Source organism: Dermochelys coriacea, chromosome 8, assembly GCF_009764565.3.
Source record: "Dermochelys coriacea isolate rDerCor1 chromosome 8, rDerCor1.pri.v4, whole genome shotgun sequence".
Classification (NCBI taxonomy): Eukaryota; Metazoa; Chordata; order Testudines; family Dermochelyidae; genus Dermochelys; species Dermochelys coriacea.
In genome coordinates this window covers 66,471,149-66,490,418 of record NC_050075.1, presented here as the reverse complement: position 1 = coordinate 66,490,418, position 19,270 = coordinate 66,471,149, and the positions used below count along the sequence as shown (strand labels likewise).

General features: G+C 40.8%; 2 protein-coding genes across 19 annotated transcripts in view; one reads left to right on the top strand and one right to left on the bottom strand.

Moving 5' to 3' along the window:
- GPSM2 (G protein signaling modulator 2) overlaps positions 1-13,579 on the top strand; it is a 58,657-nt gene extending 45,078 nt beyond the window's left edge. For 5 of the 6 annotated variants that reach the window (XM_038414228.1, XM_038414226.1, XM_038414225.1 and 2 more), the window contains 7 exons: positions 196-304; positions 1,085-1,214; positions 2,356-2,426; positions 6,551-6,727; positions 8,257-8,413; positions 8,571-8,788; positions 12,877-13,579. In XM_038414228.1, the coding sequence (XP_038270156.1) occupies positions 196-304; positions 1,085-1,214; positions 2,356-2,426; positions 6,551-6,727; positions 8,257-8,413; positions 8,571-8,788; positions 12,877-13,053 (1,039 nt within the window). In that variant the 3' untranslated portion in view covers positions 13,054-13,579. The remainder of the gene's footprint in view (positions 1-195; positions 305-1,084; positions 1,215-2,355; positions 2,427-6,550; positions 6,728-8,256; positions 8,414-8,570; positions 8,789-12,876) is intronic. The other variant, XM_043491330.1, reaches the window with a different exon arrangement.
- Positions 13,580-13,813: 234 nt separating this feature from the next.
- Positions 13,814-19,270, bottom strand: part of CLCC1 (chloride channel CLIC like 1) — a 28,283-nt gene continuing 22,826 nt past the window's right edge. For 7 of the 13 annotated variants that reach the window (XM_038414230.2, XM_043491320.1, XM_038414229.2 and 4 more), the window contains 2 exons: positions 17,961-18,257; positions 13,814-14,186 (listed from right to left, as the gene is read on the bottom strand). In XM_038414230.2, the coding sequence (XP_038270158.1) occupies positions 14,139-14,186; positions 17,961-18,257 (345 nt within the window). In that variant the 3' untranslated portion in view covers positions 13,814-14,138. The remainder of the gene's footprint in view (positions 14,187-17,960; positions 18,258-19,270) is intronic. The other 6 variants (XM_038414232.2, XM_043491321.1, XM_038414231.2 and 3 more) reach the window with 2 other exon arrangements.

Here is a 19,270-nt window from a genome sequence, read left to right as displayed (position 1 = left end):
AACACTGAATAGATGGTTTAAATACTTGTTTAAACGACTTTCAGTAGTGACTATAATGTACTTAATATTTTGGTGTTTGAAATGGGAGTTTTCCTATGCTTACTGGGCCCAGCAACAGATTCTGTCCCAGAAGTTACAGCATGAAATTCTGGCCACCTGGGATTACAACTGAATATTTGCTTAAATGTATTACAGAGTTGGTGAAGGAAGAGCATGCTGGAGTTTAGGAAATGCGTACACAGCATTAGGAAATCATGATCAAGCTATGCACTTTGCAGAAAAGCATTTAGAAATTTCAAGAGAGGTATGACTTGCGCATTCTTATGTCTTGGCTGTTGGCTTTTCCTCTTGAAGATCTTTCTCATGTCACACATCCAGACTGCATGACACACTGTGTTTGGAGGAAGAAAATAAAAAATCTGTATCAAAGTAGTGTCATCTGGGCAGGATTAGTTTACAGGGGCCCCAGTAAATCTGTGTGAAGAGGAAAAATAGTTGTGGCTTTGTGCATGTTTGCACCTAATGCATTAGTAAAAAGATTCAGGAACAATCTTTCTATATGGAAATGTCACCACTGTGGTGGTGTCAAGGCCATAGACCCAAAGTAATCGTGTAATATTCTTGGAAAGCAAAAGGTATGGCATTCATAGATTTTTCTTAAATATCAACAAAAATTGGCAAAAATAGCAAATTCTTCACTTTCTATTTTCTGTCACCTTATGAAATGCTGTTCGCTTTCTCTGGTGCATCAGTCAACTTTGCCTAAATGCACACCAGATTTTAAGATGTTGAACAGAAACTTTAAATCCATAAGCAGTGTGTTCTCATTTTACAATTGTGGGCTCAGATGTATATAGCCACCTCAGCCCACAATTGCAAAATGAGAGTGTGTGTGTGTATGTGTGTGTGTGTGTGTAGATACAGATACACACACACACACGCGCGCGCGCGCTTGCTGTGTGTTTGATTTTGATTCATGGGATAGGTGCTCAGAGCATGCGACTGATACCAATAGTTACATTTTTAGAAAATGGAGGAAATAAATAATAACCAAATAAATATGTTCAAATGTACTTGGTTGCAGGTAGGGGATAGAAGTGGAGAATTAACAGCTAGACTTAACCTCTCAGATCTTCAAATGGTGCTTGGTCTAAGCTACAGCACAAACAACTCCGTGATGTCAGAAATCCATACTGTAGATAATAGTTTGAATGGTAAGTGTTTCCTTCCAGCATAATTTTTTAGCTGAAGTTGAGAGGAAAAAATGATTGCTCCTTTATTGTGTACAGAGGCTTTTGAATTTGTGTTTCTCATTCCCCTGTCCCCCTTCCACCTCCCCCCATCCAAGTATTTGCTTGTTCCATTTGGAATATTGGGCCTTTCTGCTATGATAAAGGGACCTTCGTATGTTTGGAAGATTTGCATCATGGTATTGGACAGCCTGTGTTGCAGGCCTGTCTCTCTCCTCTCCACAAGTAGAATGGTCTAAATCTGAATGTTCCCCAACCACTTCATTTAAGGGGAGACGAGAGGCTGATGTTGCTATGCAGATCCTCCAAAAATGTCAGTCTTCTAATAAAGAGAGACATTTGAGGACCTGACTTTTTCCAAATTAGAGGAAAAAAACGCTTAATACAATCTCATTTTTAAAAAAATTAAACGCAACATATATATGCATCTTAATAGAGCTGGAAAGGATGCAAACAGTTTGATTTTTGCTTTATAGTCCATTGTTTGCATTTGTCTTTGTGGCTAATTTTTTTTTTTAAATGAGAGCAAATATGTAACAGCTTCTTTAAATTTGAGATAAGACTGATTTTATGCACCAGATTACAGGTTTTGCTTTGCCTCCTTTCTTCATAGCATTCTTACCGGCACTGGGGAGCTGACAACAAAAATTGTGGGCTCTTCTGATGTCCCTTTTCCTCTAAGCTCCTTAATCAAATCTTTCTCTCCTGGCTCCCATCCATGGTTGTGTAGCCTCTTCAAAACTCAGCTGATTTTGTGCGACTTTGTAGTGTAATACCAATTCTTTTTAGAAAGTGTGTGGTATTTTGATGCCAGAGCATAGCATTCCTGAATCAAAGAATCTTATTACAAGGAGATGGTCTATATTTGTGTTTTAAGAAAATTGGCCTTCAACTCTGAAGTGCAAAACCAGTGTTTTCAGCCTGGGTACTCTACAGATGTTTACTTCATGCTAATATTTTTTATTACATCATTTTGGAACTTAGAATTAGCGTGTCTTAAACCTTAGATAGTATATACCACAACAAAGCTTTGAAATGTAGAAAATGTATCCTTCCCCTTCATAGGCAACCAACTTATTTAGTCTTATTTCATCTCTTCCCAAAGGTGCAAGATCCAGAGTAGGACGCCGTCACAGTATGGAAAACATGGAACTTATGAAATTAACACCTGAAAAGGTTGGAACTTCCTTTCTTTTCTTTCTGTTCTGAGTAGTAGAATTTTTCGTAGTAGTAATGTTTCATAGCTTTCAGTGCACCAGTGCTGTGAAATGCCTAACGTGGATCATTCCAAATAAATTCTTCATTCAAATGATAGGAGCATGGGTTTTAAGGCAAGATCATCAGAAATTGTATACGAATCACTTTATAAGTGGCTAGTAAAATCTTGATCAATGAAAGGAAGCGTCAAGCAGATACAAATCTAGAGAAGTCAGAGACATTCAATAACTAGTTGTGGCAAAGAGTATTCATGGTCAAAAGCACAATGGTAGCAAAGTCAGTCCTATGTAATGGTTTACTGGAGGATGTTTTCTCAGAGTTGTAGTATTTATTTTCTGCAGTACACATCAGAAGTGTGTAGGGAGTAGGTATTTGCCCTAAGAGCTTCAGTTTACCTGCATAGTCAAGAAGTGATTCAGAATAAAATGAAAGGGAAGCTGTCCAGAGATTAGTAGAGCAATCTTTCCTCAGCTAAGAAACAATTCCATATTTTTATTCATGCATCACATTTTTATAGTATGTTTTGTTTGAGGCTCTCAGAACACTTTGCAAACGATCAAGCCTTTCATATCCATGTTAAGTAGATATATTTTAGAAATGTAAAAGCTGAGGCATTGGAAGGTTCACTGCAAGGTCACACAGGAAGTCTATCAGAGCTGGGAATAGAACAGAGGTCTCCTGACTAGGAGTGATGTACCTTAACCTCAGGGCAAGAGTTATCTAAAATGAACCTGTTTGCCTCTCAAACTAAGTTGACAATTTTGTATAAATTTGTATAACTCCATGTTTCCCAAAGGATTTTAATGTGACTTTGGAACTTTTACTTCAGTCTCCATCCTGGGATGCTATTCATCCCCATCTCCTCCAATAGTACAAACTTGTTCTCTAGTTTTGCGGATAAGAGGGTTAAATCTCTTCCAGGACTTTAAATGTTGGGCGGCTGATGGTGCTGAAGTCTGTCACTTCTTGCACTCAGAGTCCCTGCTGGGACTGATATGCAAGATCCTAAGTTTGGCCTCCAACCTGCATCTCCCACAATGTACTGTTGAACATTCAGCTAGTTCCAGCTGAAGTTTTTTATCCTGTACCACTCTGATCACTTAAACTGTTGCTTAGGTGATACCTTTTAAAAATTTGGGTTCTGTATGTGACAGTATAGCCTGGGGTACTGTGTAATGAGAGTTTTCCAAGGTGCCTTTATAATAAACCAAATCTAAATATCATACCATAGCTGTAACAAAGGACTCCCTTCAAAATACTACTCTTACAAACTCAAGAGAAGGAGTTGAGGGATAAGGTTTCAAAGGCATAATGTGGGGGAAAGCCCAGCTAAGGAGCCTGCTCTTGGGAGTTTAGATAAGGCCTAAACCAGAGGATCTGAAAGACCTTAAGATATGGCTAGAATGTCCAACATGAAGAGACTGTACAAATAAGAAGGTGTTAGTGCCAGCCAATGAATGGCTTTGTCAGAACCAGAATATTTGTTTAGTCTTTATAAACTTCTAATGCAGCTATACATAATTGTCAAGAGGGCAAAAAATACTGGCATATTAATCTCTGAGTAGGAGTCTGCCTTACAGCATTAACCAGACTTAGGTCCCTGATATCCTCCTGTTTTGGCAGCCACCTCTGCTTTCAGAGCCGTGCTGCTGCTGCTGTCTGGCATCTATGCAACAATGGAGAAGTTTGATTTTAAAATTCAACTGCATAGCTTCCCTATGAAAAAGCTCTAAAAGGCTCCTATGTCACAAATATTGAGTGCCTTTTGGAAGCTACCATTGATTTGTAATTATCACTGAATTTTTGTTTTAGAAAAGCATTTTGAGGAGAATTTGTTAGGGATTCAAATGTGTTTTGTGTATTATTTTGTTATGTGAGGATGAAATCAATGAGCACTTAATTCCTTTTTTGTTGTTGCTTTTGTGTTGGACCACTTGGAACTGCTCCCTTATCCCCAATTCCTTTTCCAAGCCCTACTTCTGGGGGCTTTCTTTGCTCCCAGGGGAGGACTCAGTGTAAAACTGGTTGGGTATATGTTGAGTCGTGTCATTGTTTTGCCAGACCATTGGGCTAGGCTGGGAATTTTTAATGATAGTGTGTGGAAAATGCCAGCAAAGTCTGCCAAATCTTCCTGCACACTTCAAGCATGCTAAGTAACTGCTTTCCTGCCTATTGCTATGTAGGAAATCCTTCCTGTTAGTTTCTAATGCAAATGTAATCAGATGGTATGTTTTGTCAACCAGGTGTCAAATTGTGATTCATATATATTAAATATAGTGTGTCCTCTTGCTGATCTGCACCTGTGTTCTTCTGGGGAGACAGGATTTCAGGCTGGGGATTCCCAATGTCAAAGTTTGACACAGACAGAGCTAAATTCATCCCAGTGAAGCCAGTGGAGTTGCATGTGATGAATTCAGCCCATAAGGTTTGATACAGACTATCAAACTGTTCATTTCATAATCATCTACCATGTAGAATTGCTACGCTGTGTAAAAGGACCTTGTTCAAGGTCCTGGCATTGCTGAATATAATTATGATTTATTAGGGTTTTTATGAACATAACAATTTTGGGTGACTTATAATACTGCCGATGCTCTAATCTGAAAAACACATCAATGTCAAACTTGGTGTTAGTGGGACTGGTTTATGTGCACATGGAGGAGGAAGAGAAAAGTTACTGGTCTCCCTGTCAGGAGTGCATCCTTCTGGGGGGAATAAAGAAGAGCATCCAATTCTGGCTTGAGGAGCAGGTTCTTTAGGTGCTTGTGGCTCAATAGTACAGAAGACTCCCTGACAGCACATCTAATAAGGTCCTCGCTTGCAGTTCACACAGATTCTAGAAGTAGAGCCCTGCAAATCAGTGGATATCCGCTTTATATCCACAAATATCCACATCCATGGACCATTTTTGCGGATCGTGACTGGATGCAGATAGAAATTTTAAAGGCTTGCGGATATCCGCAGATTATTTTTTTGGATAGTGGATTAGATGCGGATATAAATTTTGTATCCGCACAGGGCTCTACCTAGAAGTGTGAAACTAATTAGAAGCCAGACATGTGGGAATACCAATCTGTAACCTCAATTTCGAAATACTAGGGGAGAGGAGAGTTTATATGTAGGTTTCTTTAAAAAAACAGACTAGTTTAAAGGGAAATCTGAATTGCTTTACAAAATACAAGGACTTGGGGTCTCCAAATTAAATTGACGGGCAGCAGGTTTAAAACAAAAAAAAGGGAATATTTCTTCACAAAATGTACAATCAACCTGTGAAACTCTGCCAGAGGATGTTGTGAAGGCCAAGACTATAACAGGGTTTAAAAAAAAGAACAAAATAAGTTAATGGAGGATAGGTTCATCAATGGCTATTAGCCAGGATGGACAGGGATGCAAACCATGTACTGAAGTGTCCCCTAGCCTCTGTTTGCCAGAAGCAGGGAATGGGCAACACAGGATGGATCACTTAATGAGTACCTTTTCTATTCATTCCCTCTGAAGCACCTGTCTGAAGACAGGTTACTGAGCTAGATGGACCATTGGTCTGACCCAGTATGGCCGTTCTTATGTTTCTTATGTTAAGGGGTTTGACTTTGAGGAAAAGACAAGTTTACTTAATAAAATGCTCTAGCATTTTAATTTACAACTTAAGTTACAGTTCTAAATTTCACTGACAATATTGAAAGATTTTAATTCTTTTCCAAGCCCTACTGCTGGGGGCTTTCTGTGTTCCCAGGGGAGGACTCAGTGTAAAACTGGTTGGGTATATGTTGAGTCTCTCTGTCTCTCTCACTTTTGCAGGCATCTGTATTTTGCAGCACTCTCTGAATGGAATGTCCTTTCTTTGATTCACTGACTTTGAGCTCATTTCTATTGTGCAGTATCACTACTGTATGTTAGAGATAATAGAGGACTCCATAGTCACAAGTCAGGTGATGTGACCTAACAGTTAAATTTTATTCATCCATCTACTGAAAAGGAAACATAACCTAGAGATTCTTCACTGATGGGGAGTGAAGCTAATTAGATGATAGGCAGCAGCATATGTAAAGAAAGGTTGTCTCATCTGACTCTTGTTTTCTTAGATTCAGAACTGGAACAGTGACATTCTTGCTAAGCAGAAACCCCTGGTTGCCAAACCATCAGCAAAGCTGCACTTTGTAAATCGACTAAAAGGCAAAAAGTACAAAAATGGCACATCCTCCAAAGTTCTGCAGGATGCTAGTAATTCTATTGATCATCGACTTCCAAGCTGTCAGAGGGTATGTTTGGAGAACTAAAGTCTAAACAGGTTTAATTGTTTGTTTTGGTGAAAATTTCTAAATTACAAATGAGTGCTCTTTGTGCTAATTTCAGTTCTTATTGTTTACTTAATCAGAAAAAAGTGATTAAAGTACAGTAACTCCTCGCTTAACGTTGTAGTTATGTTCCTGGAAAATGCTATTTTAAGCGAAATGATGTTAAGCAAATCCAGTTTCCCCGTAAGAATTAATGTAAATAGGGGGGATTAGGTTCCAGGGAAATTTTTTCACAAGATAACTTTTTTTTTAAATTAAATACACACACACACACACACACACACACACGAGTAAAAGTTTTTTAAATAAACAATTTAATACTGTACACAGCAATGATTGTGAAGCTTGGTTGAGGTGGTGATAAAAGGGTGGGATATTTCCCAGGGAATGCCTTACTGCTAAATGGTGAACTAGCACTCAGCTGAGCCCTCAAGGGTTAACACGTTGTTGTTAATGTAGCCTCACACTCTACAAGGCAGCATGAATGGAGGAGATGCAGCATGGCAGAGACAGGGTGTGTGTGAGAGAGATGGGGGGGTGAGAGAGAGAGAGAGATGTGCATTGCCCCTTTAAGTACACTAAGCCCACTGTAAGTACACTACCTTTTTAAGTAGATCAGCAAGTTGAGACAGCTGCTGCCAGCAAGCTCCCTCTGTGTGTTCCCCCACCCCTGCTCTGTGGAGGTACGGGGAGGAGGGAGGTAGACACTGTGACATAGCACCTCCCACCCCCCATGCTGCACAGAAAGCAGGAGACTTCTGGGAACAGCTCCAAGGCAGAGGGCAGGAGCAGCACACGGCAGTGGGGGGGAGGGACAGCTGAACTGCCTGGCAATTGATAGCCTACTGGGCAGCTGCCACAGAGGAAACTTGGGGGAGCTGATGTGGGGCTGACAGAACACCCTGGTTCCAAGCCCCCACCAGCTAGCTCCAACAAGCTGCTCTTTCTGCAAGCAGTGGACAAAGTAGGCTGCTGCCAAACAATGTTAAGGGATCATTGCGCAACTTTAAATGAGCATGTTCTCTAATTGATCAGCAATGAAACGATGCTAACCGGCACAATGTTAAGCGAGGAGTTACTGTACAGAACTAGCTTTGTCACAAGATTAATATATATATGTTCAATTTCGTATTAATTTGAAAGAAGTGAAGTAAAAAAAATTAAGTTAGATTCTCTCCTCTGACCTTGATCAAGTTATTTGTGTTAATGAGAACTAGAGCAGCAACTGGAAACATCTCTGATTTATACCTGGCAGTTTTAGTTTCCTGGTGACTACTAACTCTGCCATGTAATGCTCACATTTAAATTGCTTTAAAAAAATCTTCCGCAAGCAGGCTTGATTTGTTGACTTGATCACCTTCCATTGTAATGTGCTTAAACAATATCCAAGTATCAAACATGAACTGATTAAACTACCACAGCTTCTGCAATACAGTTCAATAGGAGACTATCATAACCCAAAGTTTCCCTGACTCTCTTGCCTATCTTTTCAGAAAAACAGTCCTGATATGACTGGAGACGAAGGGTTCTTTGACTTGCTGAGCCGGTTTCAAAGCAACAGGATGGATGATCAGAGATGCTGTTTCCAGGAGAAGAGCAGAATGACAGCTGCAGCAGCATCCTCCACCCCATCTAAAACAATGAGAAAATGTACATTTTTTTGATTGTTTTTGAAAAACTCTACCCAAATAATGTGCCTCTGGTTTGGGTTGATGTCAGTCTTTTTTAAACTATTATAACACACAAGATTTACTGTTCCAAGACACATTTCCAGACTAACTTGATTGCTTTCTCCTTCCACCTTCAGCCTTCTCTACTTCCATGGTCTCACCACACACTGATGAATTTTTAGATCTACTTGCAAGCTCACAGAGCCGCCGCCTAGATGATCAACGAGCCAACTTCAGCAATTTACCTGGGCTTCGTCTCAATCAGCACAACAGTCAGTCAGTCCTTGGCCACCTAATGGCCAGCAACAACAGAGAATCAGATGATGACTTCTTTGATATCTTAATAAAATGTCAAGTAAGTCAACAAGAACGGTATGTAGAAAAAATTCTGCTCAGTTATATGGGATGGGGCTAGTACATCACACTGAGGGTCAAAAGAACTGGGTGTTCATGTAATTTGCCCCCATGAGGCCTCATTTACCTCATTTCAAAAATGGGGATAATGCCTATATCTGTAGAGCACTTTGAAATTGATATATAAAAAGCACTCTAAACGTGCTGGGTGCTGTAATATGTGCAGAGTTGGAGAGAATTCAGTGAGGTTTTTTTTTCAATGTTTTTAACTTATGTCACTGCAATATTTACACTCAACATCAGTAAGACTCTTGATACTAGAAATATTAGGATCTAATTTCAATCTGTGAATGAAACCTTCCTATTTAATCTTTTAGAATATATTGAAATGATAAGTACATTGAGGTTCTTCCGCTGCTTGTTCATGTCAGTTTCAGGGTAGGTGTCCGTTTGTAACATGCACAGTTGCTGGATGTTTTTTCCTTAATGGTAGTGATTAAAGGCTGGCCCTATTACCTCCTGGAGCCTGTGCTTATGCGCCAGTATAAGGGGGCACTACTAGTCCCCTGCTCTCTGTTTCTTCTTATCGCCCGGGATGGTTGCAGGAATGTTTCTTGCCTTGCAGGCTTTCCAGTGGGTTTTGGACTTTGTTGTTCTGTATATAGTTAAAAGTTTAGTTGTTAGCTGTAGTTAGTTAAAGTAGATAAGTCCCATATCGGGACGACGACATAAGGACGGGGCATGCCCTGGTCCCCAGGTTTCAGACTGTCTGCTGCCTATGTTAAGTCCATATCAGTGAACAACCCCCATTCAAGCTGCTTAAAGTGCCTCGGGGAAGCCCACATTAAGGACAGGTAAAAATCTGCAGGGCTTCAGGACATGCACGCAAAAGGACAGGGACATTCGTTTGAAGGCCCTGTTACTGGAAGTAGCACTTAGACTGACCTTGGAGTTGTGCTGCTCTGATTTTGCACTGAGCAATCAGCCAGGGTACAGAGCACTCCCCTGGCACCATTCACCGTCTTTGGTGCCAAGGAAGAGGCACAAGAAACTGCGCACCAAAAGAGGGCGCTCCCCGGTGCCAAAGAGGATAGGTGGAGAGTGATTGATGAGGTGATACCCGTGCCGGGCCATTTGTCCTCCCCAGAGCTGCGCTCTGTAGTGGCGACTCCACCCAGGACAACAAGCCCAGTCTGGGACTCAATGCTGACTCCTGGGAGCAGTCAGGGCACCCTATGCCTATGAGTCCCATCAACACGGGAAGCATTGCAGGCAGCAAGGGACCTGATGTCCCTCCTGGTGCTGCCCATGCTCTGAGATCCTCAACCGGCTTCCTCAGAGTTGTCGAAGGTGGTCCCCACTAGAGAGAGACCCTCCATGGGCCCACCTCCGTGGTCTCTGACATGCCACTAGTCTTCAGCTTCACAGCACTGATCCCCCACTTCGTGACACACATCCACGGTCCCATGTCACTGGCTCCACAGCACCAGTCTCCAGCTCCCCCATCATAGCTGACAGGCAGAAGTGGCAATGGCTCCACCATGGTCCCCGCAGGAGGAGTTCTCTTCGGAGGCCAGGGATGAATCCATCCTGAGGAGACACCAGCATCAGTCTTGCGCATCAGACTTTGGCGCCAGACCTTCTGCAGATGGTTGGCCACTGGGGCAGTGGTTGGTGTAACAGCAATTGGTTCTCTCCGATGCCAGAATCCTACTCCCAGCTGTCACTTTGGTTGTATCCAAGAGGCGAACCACTGTGCCACCCCAGCTGGTGCTGGATGCAGACTGCAACCCCAGTCCCAGGAGAGGCAGAACCGGTCCCTCCACGGTAGTAGCCTCTTCCTCATCGTCCCTAGACATGGAGGTCACGGGTCCTGCCAACCCACTACCACCATATGACTTCAGGGTTCATCAAGAGCTCCTTAAACAGGTTCCCACGAGCTGGAGGTGGAGGAGCTGAAGGAGCCCATGGACAGCTTGTTCAACTTTTAGCTGCAGCAGCCCCCTCCACAGTGGCCCTCCCAGTCCAGGAAGGGGTGTTGAAGGTGGTTAGGGCGTGGAGGCAGATCTTCATAAGGATAAAACTTTTTTAATACAGAGAAGCTATGAAATATTTCTACTACTTAGTTAACATGAGTGATCTGAAATGTCAGGCTGGGTCCAGAACAGAAAGAGGATTAAATGGATTGTAATCATTAGTTCCTTTTCTTAACACTGAAGATCCTGAATTCTACCCTAAATCTGTTGCCGTAGCCACAGAAGAGCCACACTTTGCATCAGACTGATGGCAAATTGTGGAAATAAAGTTGAATAATATTGTGTTGACTTCTGTTCAATTTTAAAAATAACTGCACACTCCAGTACAGCATTAATAGTGTGTACTTCAGCACATTGCTGTAGTTAAATCATTGCAATAGGTTAGATGCTTTAAAATAAGTTGGTAAAAATGTGCCTGCATCCAAAGGAAGGAAGATGTATAATAGGTAGCTAGTAGCCTTACTGATGACTAGGTGACTCTTACTGATGTTGTGTGCGTGTTTTGTAGAATTTCCTGCTTTCCATTCTATATAATGTGTACTTTCATTTTGGAAAGGCAGATACATCTAAGGTGGTGCAGGTGTTTTTCTTATCAGGCCTTTGTGAGGTCTTACACTTAGTCCAGAAAAATGATTTGGGTTTTTCCAGTGTGAGGAAAATATTTACACCCCCTATTGGAAATAATAGGGGTTGCACAGGATGAAGTCCACAGCAGAACTGGGTGCTAGGAAAATTACTACTATTTAGTCCAGCACTACTAGGACACATTTTAAATGTGTTGTTACTGCCAGAGAGGGAGGGATGTAAAACAGTGTCCTCAGAATCATAGAAACATAAGGTTAGAAGGGATGGCAAGGATCATCTAGATGCAGGATTTGTTGCGTCTAAACCATCCAAGACAGATGGCTATCCAGCCTCCTTTTGAAAACCTACAGTGAAGGAGCTTCTACATCCTCCGTGGTAGAATGTGAAATCTGTTGTGATGAGAAGATTGCTGTAAGAAATTACTAAAGGGCATGGCAGCAGACCATACAGATATACTTACAGAAACAACTGTGAAACCAGATAACCTCTTCAGTTTGCTCAATGTTTTACTGTGCTTTTAAGTGAATATAGCAAAACAAGAGAATCTGTAGCCAAAAAAAGCTTAAACTAGAGGGTTCCACCCCCCTTTCCATTGCTAGCAGTGGAGTTGGATCAGAGCCAGAATTAACTGATTCTTCATCTTTTATGTAAGATGCAAGTTTGCATAAACGAATCCTAGTTAAGGATCCTGCTAAAGGTTTGTTCATGGTATTTAATTTAATGTTTTAAAAATAAATGTCTCTTCTTCCATTCCCCTCCTGTTTGATTTTCCATTTTATTCCTGAGTTGCAGAGTTAAACACATAGCTGAAGCCTTTTGCAATTGTATCCTACTTTATTAACTACAGGAATGATGTCGGATACAGAAATCAAATTGGGAATAGAATTACATGCCCTTGTGTAATGGCACTAATAAGGTTGAGGGAGAGTCTAATTTCTGTATAGATAGAAAATAGGAATACAAAACCAAAATATTTAAGGTTATTGCTCACCTTTCCTTGTCGCCACCATATTCCCCCAAAAAGGTTATTCTTTTCATACTTACACCTCAATGGGCTTACAAGAAACTAAACTAAATCACATTCTTAACTTCACACACAACTCTAATACAGGATGTTTTTGATGAGACATCTTCAATTGGTATGTTATAGTATTTCCCATCCAACTGCTAGAGGGGAGGGAAGGGTTTGAGTTGCTGGCACACCTGGTAAGTGGATGAGGCATTGTACCCTTAGTATTAATCCTGCCAGTATTCTAGATGCAATATTACTATAATTCTATTTAAAACCCTGTTTTACTAATAAGAAATCCTGATGGCTTTTAATGAATCTGTTCCTGTGCATAAAAATAAACTTTCGGCAGTGAGAAAATACAGAATATTAGCAATGAAATAGTAATCTTATTATTGTATGAGCTTTTGCACTTCTGACAAGCATTGGTTAAATTTTTAACCCTTGTTAAATCTTTAGGGTTCCAGATTAGATGATCAAAGATGTGCTCCACCATCCACTGCCACAAAAGGACCAACTGTACCTGATGAAGATTTCTTCAGCCTTATTTTGAGATCACAGGCCAAGAGAATGGATGAACAGAGAGTCCCTTTACCCTTGAGTACAAAGAGACCAAATCCTAACAAAGACTTTTAGCAAGAGAAGCCTGGTTGGAATTTCAACTACAGAACAAAGATTAGGGGATCAGATTGTACTGTAATTTTTTAACAAAGAGTCTATCACTTTTCTTTGTTTGCAGGGAAAATGATAATGCCTTTTAAAGGAAAAAGGGTTTTGTAGCACTAAACATTTGGATATTGAGTTCAAAGTGTATTGTGTAAATAGGTTAGTTTTTTAAAATAGTGCTAGTAAACTGACAGTTGTACACTCTTGTGATCAGTGTTCTGCAAAAGGTACAGTCTACAATTGCTACTACTGCTAGAGATTAACTATGTCAAAGCTTAAATGAGTCACTGAATACTTTTAACTATCTAAAGTGGATAGCATTGTTATCAGTAAGATGTGTTTAAGGTACTCTGCTTCATTGATTAAAAGGCTACAAGTTTATAGCATTTTAAATTAACTAATACAAATTTCATAGTTCTATGTCCTTTTAAAAAATTTATACCAGTTTTTTTTTTTTTAAACCCACAAACTGAGGAATAAATTACCTCTGACTGCTCTCATGTGTGTGCCTAGAATCTACTGAAAATCTAACTGGGATTGGGGAAAAGTCATTCTCTGCAGAACTCAGGTCAGTAAAAGTCTTGTTATGATGAGCTATCTTGGTACCTGAATTCAGAAAAAGACCATTTCCTGTTTAGCTTAGGACACATTTTCTACTTGAAGTTATCTCCTAAACATCAAGATTGCTGGTTTCTCAGAGTTTAAATTGAACATATCACATGCTGGCCACTTTTTTTTTTCTTAAAAAGCTACTTTATTTAAATGCAAAAATAAGCTCTTGCTTTACCACCTGGCTTGGTTTGCTTTGAAATGCATACAATTGGCTAGTTCTCCATCACAAGACTTGTATAAACAGTTTCATAGGGGTAGTGTTGATCCATAAGGAGCAAAAATCTGAAGGATGAGAATTCACTTGGAATCCAGTCTTCTGGATTAAGGGACAAGCCACAGGTAGTGTCACTTGCCAACTGGCATTGATAAATTACTATTTCTTTAATTGCTGCACTTTCACCTCCACTGAGGTTCCATTGCATCAGGAAGATAAAACCAGGGACCTAAGGGGTTTCTGGAAGATTTTCAGTAGTAGGCTGCTGACTTTGTTCCTGCAATGAGAAGGTTAAAATGTTTATTAAACAGCAAGTGGATCCTGCAGTTCAAAACATTCAACTCTCCTCCCCAAAATGATGTCATTATTCCAGTGAAGTGACCACCCTATCAGTACAGAGGCCCCATTGATAATGCATTTTTGAGCCATGTTAGAAGGCGCATTTTATTTGTTTTGCAAAATAGAAATTGATGTACTGGGTTAGATCAGAGGCTTCAAAACAATCAACAAATCCCACCTAGACAGCTCTAGAATAACCTGCTCATCACACAGTAGCTGGAATTATGCTCTGAAACAGTTTTTAATCCTGTTGAATAACTGCTAGTGTTGATAAATCCTCTTGCCTCCTAATTTCTGCAACTCACTGTCACTAGATTATGTAGCACAAAACCCATTCCCTGTTTAGCACAAGTTAGTTTCATTGTGTCCCCTTAATATTATAATAAGGGCCACAGTTACAGCTCCTGGCCCCAAAGAGCTTAGTTTTGTATTGTAAGAGAGCAAACCATACATTTTTAGAAAGGGGGCATGGCTTACAACAGTTTCAGTCTTAGTTTTCCTTTCCAGTTGACTATCTGTCCCCCTTCTAATTCTGCTCTCTCTTTCTACATGAAGTGACCACAAATGTATATAGTAGTCGAAAGGCTGCACTACTGGTTTATAATATGGCATTGTATTGTTTCTTGAACATTCTAATTTTTTAACTGAGCTGCAAAATGGGCTAATTACACCCACCTCTTTTCTTGACAGCAGTGTACGAGGAGTTCAAATTATGCCTTTTAATGTGATAAAACTGACAAATGTTAGTTATTGTGCTATTACCTCTTTCCCTGAGTTTGTTAGGCAAACCCACATACCTCTGGAACCTAAGTATTTTGTGGTAGCTGCAGATTTTCTCAACTTTGTTACCCCCTTTTTCATATATTAAATACAAAGAGTAAGAGAACTTGCTGCACCCCCACATAACATTTCACAAAGCTGAAAACTGGCCTATCCAAATCTTAGCCAGTACTTGGCTCTCTTCCCATGACAAAGTTGCCTTAGGTTTCAGAGTAGCAGCCGTGTTAGTCTGTATTCGTAAAAAGTAAAGGAGTACTTGTGGCACCTTAGAGACTAACAAATTTATTAGAGCATAAGCTTTCGTGAGCTACAGCTCACTTCATCGGATGCATTTGGTGGAAAAAGCAGAGGAGAGATTTATATATACACACACACACACACACAGAACATGAAACAATGGGTTTATCATACACACTGTAAGGAGAGTGATCACTTAAGATAAGCCATCACCAACAGCAGGGGGGGGAAAGGAGGAAAACCTTTCATGGTGACAAGCAGGAAGGCTAATTCCAGCAGTTAACAAGAATATCAGAGGAACAGTGGGGGGGAGAAATACCATGGGGAAATAGTTTTACTTTGTGTAATGACTCATCCATTCCCAGTCTCTATTCAAGCTTAAGTTAATTGTATCCAGTTTGCAAATTAATTCCAATTCAGCAGTCTCTCGTTGGAGTCTGTTTTTGAAGCTTTTTTGTTGAAGTATAGCCACTCTTAGGTCTGTGATCGAGTGACCAGAGAGATTGAAGTGTTCTCCAACTGGTTTTTGAATGTTATAATTCTTGACGTCTGATTTGTGTCCATTCATTCTTTTACGTAGAGACTGTCCAGTTTGGCCAATGTACATGGCAGAGGGGCATTGCTGGCACATGATGGCATATATCACATTGGTAGATGCACAGGTGAACGAGCCTCTGATAGTGTGGCTGATGTGATTAGGCCCTATGATGGTATCCCCTGAATAGATATGTGGACAGAGTTGGCAACGGGCTTTGTTGCAAGGATAGGTTCCTGGGTTAGTGGTTCTGTTGTGTGGTGTGTGGTTGCTGGTGAGTATTTGCTTCAGATTGGGGGGCTGTCTGTAAGCAAGGACTGGTCTGTCTCCCAAGATCTGTGAGTGTGATGGCTCGTCCTTCAGGATAGGTTGTAGATCCTTGATGATGCGTTGGAGAGGTTTTAGTTGGGGGCTGAAGGTGATGGCTAGTGGCGTTCTGTTTTCTTTGTTGGGCCTGTCCTGTAGTAGGTGACTTCTGGGTACTCTTCTGGCTCTGTCAATCTGTTTCTTCACTTCAGCAGGTGGGTACTGTAGTTGTAGGAATGCATGATAGAGATCTTGTAGGTGTTTGTCTCTGTCTGAGGGGTTGGAGCAAATGCGGTTATATCGTAGCGCTTGGCTGTAGACAATGGATCGAGTGGTATGATCTGGATGAAAGCTAGAGGCATGTAGGTAGGAATAGCGGTCAGTAGGTTTCCGATATAGGGTGGTGTTTATGTGACCATCGCTTATTAGCACCGTAGTGTCCAGGAAGTGGATCTCTTGTGTGGACTGGTCCAGGCTGAGGTTGATGGTGGGATGGCAATTGTTGAAATCATGGTGGAATTCCTCAAGAGCTTCTTTTCCATGGGTCCAGATGATGAAGATATCATCAATGTAGCGCAAGTAAAGTAGTTGGAAAACCAGTTGGAGAACACTTGAATCTCTCTGGTCACTCGATCACAGACCTAAGAGTGGCTATACTTCAACAAAAAAGCTTCAAAAACAGACTCCAACGAGAGACTGCTGAATTGGAATTAATTTGCAAACTGGATACAATTAACTTAGGCTTGAATAGAGACTGGGAATGGATGAGTCATTACACAAAGTAAAACTATTTCCCCATGGTATTTCTCCCTCCCACCCCACCCCCCACTGTTCCTCTGATATTCTTGTTAACTGCTGGAATTAGCCTACCTGCTTGTCACCATGAAAGGTTTTCCTCCTTCCCCCCCCTGCTGTTGGTGATGGCTTATCTTAAGTGATCACTCTCCTTACAGTGTGTATGATAAACCCATTGTTTCATGTTCCGTGTGTGTGTATATAAATCTTTCCTCTGTTTTTTCCACCAAATGCATCCGATGAAGTGAGCTGTAGCTCACGAAAGCTTATGCTCTAATAAATTTGTTAGTCTCTAAGGTGCCACAAGTACTCCTTAAAGTTGCCTTAGTAACCTCCTGTAAAGGACTTTATCAAATGTTCTTTAAAAGTCAAAATAAATTATACTAAAGTGGATGAGTTTAAATCTAACCAATTTTGATTTGTTTTGCATGTGTAGTTATAGTTATTTCCCTATAGATTATGAGTGGGCAAACTTTTTTTGTCTGAGGGCCACATCTGGGTATGAAAATTGTATGGCAGGCCGTGAATGCTCACAAAAATGGGGGTTGGGCTGGGACATAAGGGGGGTTTGGCATGCAGGAGTGGGATCAAGGCTAGGTCAGGGTGCAGGTTCTGCCTGCTGCCCATCTGCAGGCACAGCCCATGCAGCTCCCAGTGGTGGGGAACTGCAGCCAATGGGAATTGCAGAGCTGGGGCTTGGGGAGCCCCCTGGCTGCCCCTATGCATAGGAACTGGAGGGGAGACATGCCCACCATGCCTCTGGGAGCAGTCTGGAACGCCCTCAACTTTGCTCGCTGGTAGGTGCTTGAGGGTCAGATTAAATGATTCTCATCCACATTAATCTACGTACTGCCTTTTTATATAGGAATTTGTGTCTAAACAGCTGGAGGGGGACAAAACTGGTTTTTCAGATAACTGCTCTAGAGAGAGCACTTAAAGGGCACTGCCTTTTTAAACATGAAAATTATAAAAACCTATATGGTTAAGTTAAATAGCAAAAAATAAATTGTTCTAGGCTTAGCTATAATAGGTATTTAAAATGTACAATTGTTAACATACACTGAATGCTACCTTGTGATGCTCTTCTCTTTGTGGGTCTGGTATATCACCGGCTGGCAGAACTTCAGGACTGCTGTTGCTATTTTGAAGTCTCATGTGAGCATCTCCTCTGTCATAAGGTCCTCTACTGAGGGGACTAATATTCCCTCTGTAATTGGCATCTGAATCACCTGCACTACAATTTATTTGTTCCCAGTGCTGTCTGTCACTTGGAGGAAGTGAAGGAGATGGTTCCTGCTCCAGGCTTTTAAAATCTCTTAATGTAGCAACTGATTTTCGTGCGCCATAGCACAAACCCTAAAGAGAAGACACTGTCTCCTTAAGTGTTCACTTTTGCAAACTGCCGTTTTCGTCTTACTTTCTACAGAGATGCAGCTATAGCTCTGCCTTTCAACACAGTGTGTATAAAGGGAAAATTTCAGTATATGATTTAGCATTCTCTCATGAGCTTTCCTACCTCAGAAAGTTGTTCTTAAATTGACAAAGTACACAATTTCATTACTTTGGAACAGAGTTTAGGAACAAACTTAAATTAATGTGTCTGAACAAATTTACCTATGTTTGTTACAACCCCTAAGATTACTGTAACTGCAAGATTTTAAAAAATGGGATGGTAAAAACTTGAAAGTATCTTTTTCAAGTCAATGGGACTTCACAGAGCCTGCTCTCTACTAGTCTGTCAGTATGGGTATGAGCTGGTCAGAGGATAGGTATGTTTTTTGGTGCAAGCCTCTCCAACGCTCTGTACTTGAGAGGACAGAGCTAGAATTAGCAGAAAGTGCCACTTCCTGCAGAAGTTCTATTATGTGGTCCAACCAGAGCTGGTGTGAAACTAAACCCATTTTCATTGTATTTTTAGTTATTTTCCTGAAGACTGATTTGCAATTATGTTGCAAAAAGCTATATTTAGTTGCAAAACATGTTTTAGTCAAGACAAGACAGTGTATCTATACACAATGTAATTTCAACTATATTGTTAGCTTATTCAGAATCTTAATTTTTTTTTTTTTTTTTTTTTACTTAATTTATGGTAATCTCTATTTGGATGGGGATTTAAATGCAGAAAAGCAGCATTTAAAAATTGTTTTAAATAAAACTACCTTAAATGTGCTAGCCTCCAATCTAGTTTACTGCAGCTCGCTGTGGCAAAGACATCCCTCAAACTATGCTATAGAGGAAGACATTTTGCGCCTAAATCGAATCTGTGTTACCAGCACAAAGTGGGCCATTACCTGGCCCTGAAGGGCTGGGTCACACACACACACAGAGCATTTCAGTGCTTACCCTGGACAGGTTTTGAGAGAACCAAG